Source organism: Barbus barbus, assembly GCF_936440315.1.
Source record: "Barbus barbus genome assembly, chromosome: 41".
In the NCBI taxonomy this organism is placed as follows: domain Eukaryota; kingdom Metazoa; phylum Chordata; class Actinopteri; order Cypriniformes; family Cyprinidae; genus Barbus; species Barbus barbus.
The window spans coordinates 5812658-5824356 of record NC_136719.1 but is presented as its reverse complement, the minus strand read 5'-3'; the positions used below and the strand labels follow the sequence as shown (position 1 = coordinate 5824356).

The 11699-nt window shown below is 36.9% G+C and overlaps 1 protein-coding gene across 2 annotated transcripts; it reads right to left on the bottom strand.

Moving 5' to 3' along the window:
- Positions 1 to 239: 239 nt before the first annotated feature.
- On the bottom strand, positions 240 to 11181 carry LOC306860119 (tubby-related protein 3-like). 2 transcript variants are annotated; one of them, XM_079401660.1, is made up of 13 exons: positions 11040 to 11181; positions 9298 to 9421; positions 8560 to 8661; positions 6886 to 6996; positions 5648 to 5758; positions 4938 to 5099; positions 4346 to 4428; positions 4085 to 4255; positions 3842 to 3954; positions 3638 to 3746; positions 3045 to 3143; positions 2183 to 2354; positions 240 to 1973 (listed from the first exon to the last, which is right to left on the bottom strand). In XM_079401660.1, the coding sequence occupies exons 1-13, from the start codon at positions 11052 to 11054 to the stop codon at positions 1840 to 1842; spliced, it is 1506 nt and encodes a 501-aa protein (XP_079257786.1). In that variant the 5' UTR covers positions 11055 to 11181; the 3' UTR covers positions 240 to 1839. The 2 variants fall into 2 exon arrangements, with proteins under 2 accessions (XP_079257786.1, XP_079257785.1); XM_079401659.1 differs by having other exon boundaries at positions 8560 to 8664; positions 11040 to 11138.
- Between the last annotated feature and the right edge of the window lie 518 nt (positions 11182 to 11699).

The following is an 11699-nucleotide window of genomic DNA, read 5'->3' as shown; positions in this document are numbered from 1 at the left end:
TATAGTGTGTGAAACAGTATACAATAAGCAACAAATATTTCAGAGTAGTATGCGTATTTGTCACATGACAAACACAAATATTAATTCAGCACAGCTATCAAGGTTGTTACCTTACAAACAAATGTGCTAACTATTCTTTTACAAAGGCTTGTTAAAAAGGCTTCATACTAGTAAACAGTGCTACATTGCCCAATTGAACTCATTTCATATTTGATAAACTTTACACATTGTACAGAAGTGAATCAACACTGAGTTGTCTTTAATTGAACAATGATATTTTTGGCAGTTACACAGTGATATATTCTAGTTACAATAAGGGCAAATAATGATAAATTCTATTTACACTAAAATAACATTTTCTTTAACAACAGGCGTGTAAATAGTAGTTAGGTGGCAGATATGTATTCTTCAATACTGTGGTACATTATAAAACAGTATGCAATAACATATTCAGTGTAAATTGCCATATATATAAATTTTATTAGATGAATGCCACTTTATTGGGACAAAAACCTACCTACAACAATTGAACTCAGGTCGATCTCGTCAAAAGCTCACATCTTTTACTCACTCTACAGTAATACACATGTCTTTTGCAGTGCTGTTTATCGCTGCCAGGCATTGGTGGGTTGAGTTTATGTAAATAGTCTCTGCTAACAAATTAGTCTATTTGAGTAAACTCCGTTTCTTTTTAGAGCTGCTTGACAGGGGAATTGAATTCTGCATACATCAAATTTCAGCAAATGTAGCAGGTAATCCTGGCATTCCACGCAGACAGAAAATTCACATACTATTCACAGTATACACACAGCATACTGCAGTACGGTAGGAGTTGTGTGGTAGTATGCCATTCCGAACACAGCTTCTGTACTGATTTCAGTGTACTTGTTTTATGTTTAGCAGATTCTGGAAAATATAGTAGGTCATCCGGGTATTCCATGCGTACAGAAAATTTGCATACTATGCACAGCATACATACTGCAGAAATAGTAAGAGTAGTATGATAGTATGGCATTTCGAACACAGCCTATGACTGCCACAGAGACGAGTGCCAAATCTCAGGACAAATTATGATCACTGACAGATAATATGAACAGGTTTATTTGTTTATTTATTTATTTTAATAAACTTTGAAGTGCATAATGCTCAGGAAGAAGGAATTTTAAGTGTCTCGTGTGTTTGGTCACAGTTGAAGAATGCACGTGTAGAAAAGTGTACATTTTCTCTTCATATTACAGAATTAATCCTGGAGAGGACGTGTTGAGGACTGAACACATTCAGACATGTGAGAACAAGGCTCTTGTAAGTTTGTGAATTCACACAATAGTCTGGTGTCCACAAAGCCTTGTTGAAACAGCACCACCCTAAGGACAACTTCTGTAGTTCATGATAAAATACTTGATTGGACATTAAATCAAAAGTGTGTGGACAATTTTAATTGTAGTTTGCAGCTCCACATTTTATGTTTTGCACCTCATATATTTGAGAGAAAAAACATACATTGCACTGATCATTTACTATTATTATAAAAAAAAAAGATCATTCATAAATCTCAGTACAACACAAAATATAATCAAACAATTTTTTCAATCACTTTCAGGCATTTTATGTAGCCTGCATTCATCACATACATGTAGACATGTTTGTGCAACGCCTGGCTCTGGTGTCAGTTTCTTTTCTGTATCCAGGATAAGTGCGTCCCAGTCACATTCAGGCACAGTAGAAATCATAAAAATGTCCCATATTTTCACAACACATCTTACTTCATCGTCCTTCCTGATGATCATGTGTTGATTGCAAAGATTTGACTCTTGGTCGAATAATTTTGTGCCTTGCAGTTCATTCGCAGGCCAGTTTGCCATCAAAGCTGGACAGAGCGATAGCAAAGGCTTGCACTGCACACATGGGGTAATTATAGTCCAGAGTGAACATGTCGTCTGCCACCCTTCCAAACTGCATCACAATATAGCTATCTGAAAAAAAGTGTTTACAGTAAGGTTAGCTTTTATATTCAGGCTATAGTAACAACATTCCTGAATTATAGTTAAATTATCAACACAACATATGCTACAAAATTCCAATTTCACATTTGTGGCATTTTGCCCTATTGTAAAGTTGAATTATTTTTGTGCGATCCCAGTAGAAGAGGTAAAGAATTGTCAATATCAGCAGTATCACTCACTGTCTTTGCTGTGGACGATCTGGAAGTTCTTGACAGAGGCCTGTGTGACCCGACCAGAGAAGTTGAGGACATAGGAAGCAGTGTCATCATTCCAAACTGGAGTTTTGTTGTGGAGTTCAATCAGGTTGTCCATCTGCCTGTTTTGGTAGCGTATAAGTATATTGTCGTTGTCCTTAAAGGTACAATAACAGATTTGTTGTGCATAAATAATTGGTCGTTGTAGTGAGTTTCAAAGTTAGCAGAACTGCCCAACTAGCTATCATTTTTGGGACATAATAGTTGATGGTTAAGGGCTGTTCGCATAGAATGCAGTTTTGCATGTCAATACATTTCCATTGTTTTTCTATGCAAATATGCATGTCTAATCATTGCGCTCGCATCTTTTACAGCATCTCATGACACATCATTCTAAAAACGCAGCACTTAAGTTAAAAGAAGTTAAATGTAGAAGTTAAAGTTGCTTTTTCATTCCATGGCCACGTGTCTCACATTTCTTCAATGCAAAAACATATTGTTTTTACGGTCCATAAAAATGTCTCAAATGGTAGGCAGTAAAATTATGCTACATTCCAAAATACTTTATTATTTATGTTCTGAGGTCATAACACAGTGTTGTGCAAGGACCATGAATTTATATTAATCGATAATCTGCCCCTGTAATAATGATTTCTGTGAAAAGGAATAAAAGTTGTTGGTGTTGTAATGTTCACTTCAGTCGTAAACTGCAGTGAATTTTATGTATAAGTACCTTTTTGGATTTTGGAGCACGTTTTTCCAATAAGCCTATGATGTGAATTTACTTGCTTGCCTTTGTTACTACATATCACAATCAGATAGAGCAGTGTGTTAGTACTGAACTCACCGTTCGTGGACGTATCGGCACTCGCTCGTTGTCGTCATCCATACCTGGGATGACGACAGTCATTTTTCTGGGGCCTTTAAACCCCAACACATTTGTCTCCTGGACAGAAACACCAGTGTATACTTTAAAAAATGACAGATTTTGGTAGCACTTTATTTTACAGTACTGGTACATTCATGGTAAATATCTTGTACCTACAGGCAAATGAGTGGTAACACAAGGTACTTACCTGAGGTGTATGTACATGGTAACAAATAAGAAACATGGCTGTGATATGTAAATATGTAGTGCTTACAGACAAGTTGGTACAAACAGGCAAGTCCTTACAGCATCCGTATATGGTAACTAATAAGACACATTACTGTACAAACTAATGATATGCGCATGTTAAATGTGTAGCACCTATGGAAAAAAATTGCTATTTGTTACCATTTACACCTCAGGTAAGTACCTTGTGTTACCACTCATTTGCCTGTTGGTACAAGATATTTACCATGTATTTACCAGGGAAGTACACGTACTGTAAAATAAAGTACTCCCCAGATTTTTCTAACCTCCAAGATGACTGCTGTGGAATGGAAGTGAGCACTCACGTAAATGATAGCCGCTAGCTCTTGCCGGGCGTTAGACATGTCCCTGAGGGCACGGTCAGGGTTGAGACCATTGTCAAACACAGTGAACTTGGTACCCATGAGATTGGACCTAAAGAAACGAAAAACCACAAAACAAGGAAGAAAGTGCAATAGCTCAGCAATAATGCATACTTGTTTTGGTATGTTTTATATCATGCAAGTTACCTCAACTTTCCGATAAAATTTTCTCCGCCCCGTGACAGGTCAGTGGCATCTATGGATATCAAATAATTTGACGTTGCACTTTTTTTTCTTTTTCGACCAGCCAATAGGAAAACCTGCAGGATGGGGTGGAAGAGGATCTCAAATTGGTGTTGGTGATTTACGAGAGCCATGCATTTCAACTACCCTCTCATTCACTAGAAAACCTTGTAGAACTGTCCGAACAAAAAAGTGAGAGCAAGTCACCTTCTTGTCATTGTCTAAATGAAGATAATAGGTGGGGTAGAAGCCTCTGTCCATGCCGCGCTTTTCTCGCGTCACTTTACACTTAATGGTAGTTCCCTGAGGTGCAGGCTGAAGAACAAACTCCTCAAGGTCATCAAACTCAATCTCTGGCGATGGAGGCCTCTCCTCCTCCTGTCACGAGAGAGATAATACTGTTCAGATTATGCAGATTATACATTCTTTCCCTCAGGATGACATTGCCTTGGTTTACAGTAGTCTTACCTTTTTACTTTTCCTGCCTTTGCCTTTCTTCTTTCTGGGCACTTCTGTATCCTCATCATCACTTTCATCAGATTTAGCAGCGTCTACATGTTAAACAACAAGTATTTATATGAGCAGCTTAACAAAATGAAAGTTATTTTGTCTTTTGTTTGTTGTAGTTACAAGAAATGTGATATTATAGGGAGTTTTCCTTGAAAATTAAAAATAAAAGTGCTTTATTAGTGCTTGAACTAGAGCTGAAGAGGTTTGTGTAGAAACAGCTTTCACTCAGAAATTGCTAGTAAATCATTACAATTAAACATGAGATTTTGAAGCAGAAAAATTGAAACAGTATTTTCTTGCAAAACATACTCCATTAATCTTTGTCTACAGTATGAAGTAGCATGGATAATGTTACTGCATCCAGAAGATCACAATGTTATTAGTCTAGTTTGTATATAACAATATACAAAATATGAAGCAAGAGTTGTGCTGTTCCTGGCTGTGGGGAAGCACATGTGCTTACAGTTGTTGAGCTTTTGTCCAAAATGTTACAAACAAACAGTTGTAGTTTTCCGTGCGAAGAGGGCGTTTACACCTAATCTACACTTACTCTTTTTCTTGTTGTTCTTCTCTTTGTCCTTATTACTCTTGTCTTTTTTCTTGTCTTTGTCTCCTCCAGCCTGGAGCATGGAGGTGGAGTTGGCAGAGGGTTTCTTTTTGCTCTTGCTGGGTTTAGTCTCTGGCTCACTCTCATCGCTGTCAGACTTGGTCACTGTAACAAGTAATAAATATTCTTCAAAACACTGTAAACAAGCATGCATTAAATACACTACTTCACTTTTTTTAATTGCATTACTAATTATTTAATGAAACATCACAAGAAATATTCAGGTCATATTTCACTCCAAAAAAAAAAAAAAGTCATGCACCTGTGGATTTGTGTGTGTGTGTGTGTTGCATTGATAACTATTTTTCATTATTAACTATTTTTCAGCATTTTTAAGTTAATTGTTTTCCTTAATATTTTTCCAGACAATAGTTTTTATTAAATCACCATAAATTAAAATACTACCATTATGTCTAAAATCTTAAAAATGTAAATAATATATTTTTCTTTCACTTTACAGAAATGAGAAGTCATAATTAGACTGCAAATTGCTTAATATTTCATGATTTATTTATTTATTTTGATCAATAAAATTCTATTTTGATTTTGAGGTCAAATATGACCCAGGCATGTTCTTGGCAGGCTTTGTGAGATTCACAACGGTTGTCTAGCAATACTATTAATGTACAGTGTTTTCAGAAAAATGAAATTACCTTTCTTTTTTGAGATAAAATCTGGTTTATCTCCATTTATCTGAAACATAGAAGCTGGCTCCTTTTTAGCCTTGGCTGTCTTTCCTCTGCTTTCTGATTCAGCTTTACTCTCTGCAGAGATAATATGTTGGATTCAAAATTAGATTAGAAAACTCAGTATTTTCCACTATGGTGGGCAGCCTACAACAAAACCTAGAGTTGATGTACGAGTCACTGAAGCTAGAGTTCGTTCACAAGGTATTTAGCTGAGAGTCCTTATTTGATATTCAAGTTATGACTGGTTCCCAGAACTCCCTGGGGTTATTCAGGTGTGCCAGCTCCAGATAATCAGCACAGCTTCCAGCTAAAGAGCAGTGTCTTTCAATATGGAAAGTACATGCTACTAATGGCTCAATACATAGAGGACAACCAGAGAGTTTCAGCTTGAATGTCAAGACAGCTTGGTCTCAGTGAGCCATTAGTTCTAATATCTCAGTCTCTCCTCCACCCACAATCATTGTTAAACTTTTGGAACATGCTCATCGTACGTTAAACTTGCTCAAATGTTAAATAAAACCTGAATGCACACCCCTGAGGAGTTCATTAATCTAAGTCTTTGCTGAACATCTAATAAAACGTATTAGTTAGCAGCTAGACATTGTTTTCCAATTGTTGAAGTCCTTTCTCCACTTATCCAAGTGGCTTGATCAGACACCCCCTGAGGAGCTCACCATCTGTCTTTTAACAACAGGAAAAATGAGGCCAAGCCTTTACAAGATGAGCAAATGAATCCCTAAAAGCGTAACTAAAATCAAGAGTCAAATTCACTTGAAAGTCCCCCACTTCAGCTCATAGATAAAGCAGAGTGGTGATATTTAAGACAGATCTCGCGTATTGTTCTGGCTAATCTTCTTAGCTCACGAGATCTAGCACTAATCCTCTTCCTGAGCAGCAAACCCCCATGCATGTGTGCATAACGACATTAAGAGTTACACACACTGAAGCCATTGTCTAACAGTTTCCTCAAGTGATTGGCTCAGAGAGGGAAAAACAAACTAAAAAAACAAAAGCTTCAGGATTTCTGTTTTCAGGGACCAAAACTACCCTTTGAAAAAACTCCCAACCCCCCAGCAATGTTCAAAATGACTCTTACAATAACATAAATGCTACTTGACTGTTGAAACTAATGGAGCAGAGCTCAAAATGAACCTTGGCCTCGCTCATTAGCATGCATTCAAGTGTGAATACACTCGGCTGACCTTTGGCCTTTGATTTCTTTTCTTTGGTGCCAGCAGGGGAGCTCTCTTTGGTGGTTTTCTTTTTAGTTTTCTTCTGGGAGGTCTCCTCTTCGTCATCCTCATCATCGGAATCTGTTTAAAAAGACATCAGGGTTGAAGGACGAATCATATCAATGATTAAGGCAATGAAATAGATCCTAAAAATGGAAAATAATACAGATTCTTGGTCTATGCAAGCCCTATTTCATGTGGAGTATTACATTTTTAATTAAAAAACCTGCCTCTTAAATGACTTCCCTCTTTCACTTTTCTTTTCTTACTTCTTATTTTCTTTTTCCCCTACTATGGAAGTCAATGGGGGCCAAAAACTGTTTGATTACATACATTCTTCAAAATATGTTATTTTATGTTCAACATACGTAAGAAACTCATACAGGTTTGGAACGACATGAAGGCGAGTAAATGATAACAAAATTTTAATTTTGGGGGGAAGAGGTCATGGTTTGGCTAGTTATTATAGTTTCATTAGCCCCTGCTGGTGGACGTCGTAACTACACAATTTGATTGTAAAAGCGTCCTTGGCTGGCAATTTTTTTTTTAGAAACATATTGGAAACATGTCATTATTGGAGATGTAGGTTGCAGAAGGTAATGTTGAAGCATGAAATTGATCATTTCCCCCTGTACTAATATGCCTAGGATAACTGCTAGTGAAAGGTTTGGGACTGTTTGTGTTTTTGTGGTGCCTTTAGCCAATCAGTGTTATGCAGACTCATTAGTCACATTGCAATTTTGGTGCAAAACGTAAAAGAAAAGAAAATGAAATAAAATGCAAAAGAACCCAATACAATAATGGAGAACGCAATCAGACAGATTTCTACAGGTTTTTAGACATAATTTGAAACTACATTCATGGTTCACCTCCTTTCAACTCCTTTCAACTGCTTGTTATATAGCTAATGAATTTACATGTTCCAATCGATTCCCAAAGCATAACAAACCAAGTCCCATTTTGCATTTCTAAATGTCACTATACACTCACAGTAGGCCTGTATAGAAGACTGATTGACCAAAATGTTGCTAATAATTTCATAATGATGCAAGTTTGAGTAGTGTTTAGGATTCATAAATTTTTCTCTTTTATCCAACGCACCTATGAATGATTGGGTGTGTGAGACACTATACAGTCGTCGTGACGTATTGTCAAGTATGGTGACCCATATTCGAAATTGGTGCTCTGCGTTTAACCCATCCAAGTGCACACACACAGCAGTGAGTAGTGAACAAATGCACACACACACACACACACACACACGGAGCAGTGGGCAGCCATTTATGCTGCGGCGCCCGGGGAGCAGTTGGGGGTTCGGTGCCTTGCTCAAGGGCACCTCAGTCGTGGTATTGAGGGTGGAGAGAGCGCTGGACATTCACTCCCCCCACCTACAATCCCTGCCGGCCGGAGACTCGAACCCGCAACCTTTCGCTTACGAGTCCAATTCTCTAACCATTAGGCCACGACTTCCGACTACTACAGTATCTTCTATTAATTATCCATATTTATCCATATTTCATGGATAAATGAAACATGACCCACAATGCTGGTATCTTAGTCCACTGATTTGAAAATGGAGGTATGGAACTTCACGTTTAGTAAAATATTTATTTGTCCCAGTTGATTATTAAAAATCACATATACCTTTCTTCTTCTTAGGAGTACTCTTGGGCTTCTTTTTTATGTTCTTCTCTGTTGCCTCATCTTTGTCTTTATCAGTTTTCTTCTTCTTTACCGCTTTGCTCTCTGCTTGAGAAATAAACAAGTAACATTTGTTTTAACAATCATGGAGCGTTCCAGTATGACACTGGCCCCAAAAACTGTTCTGACTCAGTGCACTTTGACTATTCGACAACTGACTGATGATCAATGACTGATCAACATACTCACAGGTGTAGATCATCACATTAACTGTGAACTAACATCCATTTCAATACTGACAAACTTCTTCTTCTGTCATGGTTTGCTTTTTGTAATCTAATGCAGTGATGTTCACACATTTATTTAGCACAAACTTGAACATGTGGAAATTCAGTGTGTATGTAACCATTGCTTATGTCATTTCTTAAGTAGCATCCAAATAATCCAAATCTTATACAATCTTAAAAATAAAAGTGCTTTAAAGGTTCTTTACAGCGATGCCATAGAAGAACCATTTTTGGTTGCACAAAGAAATATTCAGTCAATGTCATCTCTTTCTTACCTTTTATCTAATCTGAAGAACCTTCTTTCGTCACAAAGAATGCTTTGGTTCTTCAGATGTTAAAGGTTCTTTATGGAACCATTTAGACAAAAAGGTTCTTAAATGGCATCGTGAATTTAAGAGTGGAAGATGAAGTTCCAACAGTTGTTAATTGCATGTATGAGGTGCATCTGACTGACTCTTTGAGGGCGTACTGTCCTCTTCGCCTGACAACTCCTCACTCTTTTTAGCTTTGCTCTTTTTGGGTTTGGCTTCAGCTCCGTTGGCCTTTCCAGAATCTGCCTCCGGCTTCTTTTTTGTCTTCTACACTGTAAATGAAGACAATGAATGGCATTCACATTTCAAGGTTTGCTTTGTAGATTTTTGTGATGGTTGTGTAAATTTAAGCAGATGTTTTGAACTTACCCATTGCGACACATCAATGAAAGCAAGCAAAATGATGTACAGAATACATTAGAAAAGTGCATGACTTAATACGCGAGTCTATTATTTAAGCTGCTTTTTATAAATTGTACATTTGACAATGCATCTTTGCAATGTAATAATCATGTTTACACCTTTCTTATGGCAATTAATCAGTCAAAATTTTCTGTACATTCAAACACTGCTCAAGCAAAGGAGGTTAAATCTGTTTGACTGGATGTGGCACATTGGTTTAAGACGTGACCTCTTTATGTACAGAATGCAGAGGGAGGCCAGACTAGGTTAAGGATATGGAGAAAGTCTAATTATTACACAATGTAGGCCGGACGTCACAGCCTGCTTCCGTACTGCACGGAGTGGGGAGCATATAATCTGATTAGTTCCGATCTTAAATGTGTATTTATAGACCTCACTGTAACAAAGAGCAAAGACAGTGGGATCCTTGATTACTGTCGCCATGGGGATTTTACTTGCTTAATGTTATGGAAAACCCCTTCATAGACCGCTAGCCACAGTAGATTCAAGTGAGATTCTGTATGACAGAAGCATCCAAAAGTATCTGCTTGACTGGCTGAGAAATATTGACTGGTTAGTTTTTAATTAGAGTTAATGTTTAAGCACTTTTCATAATTTTAGCAATGTCTCCTCAAGGAAAACCTCTTTTGTGTCAGTGAGTTTCAGCGCCATGCTCCAGTGGCCTTGATCAACCCCTGACATATTCTTTCTCCTTTTCACCTCCCTCTACAGTTAAAAATGTAACAGGATACACAGGGAAAAGGAAACAGATGCAAAAAAAAAAGATTCCTGTTTGTGAAAAACAAACATTTAAAAATATTAAACATGGAACCTGTTCGAAAGCCTGTTCTTAATTACTTTCAATGCCAAAAAAATATTTTAGAAAAAAAAGTTTTTTTGATAAAATTATAAAAAAAGAGAGAGATAATTGTATAGATTATTTTATTAATTAAATATTAAATTGTTTATTAAATTCCTAAAAATTTGGATTTATTACTTTAATTTTAACCTGGCATTTTAACAAATAAAGAGGTACCAGGAACCATCTAGAACAACAACAAAAGCCAACTCAATCCATTTGCTGCCAATATTACGAAAGCAGTGCTTTCCTTTTCTAAAGCCTTTCTAACTCCTGCTGACAGGAAAATACAGTCAACTTGATGATCAAAGAGTCAATTCAGTCAATCAAGGTTTTACACAATGCCTAGACTATGAACTATAAAGGCTAAATGCTCCCTTGGCTTTTTAATCCAGTGCCCAAATGTATTGCCTCATAGGTAATTTATTCATAAAAAAAAAATATCACTAAAGTTGGCATAAAATGTTGACAAATTCAAATTAATTGGCTTTAAAAACATAAAACATTGTTGATAAAACGTTTACTGCTTTAAACATCCAGTATTATATTGATTTAAGACAATCATAACCGCGTTTAGAAGCTAGAAGCTGTTTTCAGCTCTAAGACACGACAGCTAAGATGTACCTTCTCTGAAGACATGGTTATTGAGATGACATCGGTTCAATAGTAAAAGTCCAGACAAGAGAGCAGATGAAGCTGTCATATGTGTTTATATGAGAGTGTGCTGAGGGCATCAGTGTGGCTGATATTGAAGGCTAGTTAATCCAGAGAACTTGATAATAGGATTCGGTGTAAAGCCCGTCTGCCTCAGGAGCAGCCAAAACAACACAAGAGGAACGTACCATTTATCGACACAATTAACACGACTGCAGAATGAGTTTCCTTCATTACATCCTCAGATAAAAAAAGCTGGTGTAGTACACTTTCGAAAGTACCTTATTTACCCCTAAAGGGTGCATATTAGTACCTCCAAGTTACATATTAGTAGCTAAAGTATACATATCAGTACCTCCATGGTAGGTACTGTCATAGACAGCTTTTGAACCTTTTTTTTGAGAGTGTTAGGTACAAATGTTAAAAGGTACCTCAAAGATGCATATTAGTACTTTAAAAGTACATATTAATACCTAAAGTTACACCTTTTGAAAGGGTATCAACCCAGTTAGTTTTGTACCTTTTTTTCTGATTATTAATGAAAATTTGAAGAATCTTAGAAACAGCAACACTCGAACTCGAATTTCAATCATGACAACTCTCGGAAGATTTTAGCATGCTGATGGATAT

Excerpts from the sequence above, each read along its gene's own strand:
- LOC306860119 (XM_079401659.1), bottom strand. Across the intron at positions 3,747-3,841 it reads AATTTTATCGGAAAGTTGAG|GTCCAATCTCATGGGTACCA; the intron begins GTAACTTGCATG and ends TCGTTTCTTTAG. Across the intron at positions 2,355-3,044 it reads TGCCGATACGTCCACGAACG|GACAACGACAATATACTTAT; the intron begins GTGAGTTCAGTA and ends TGTACCTTTAAG.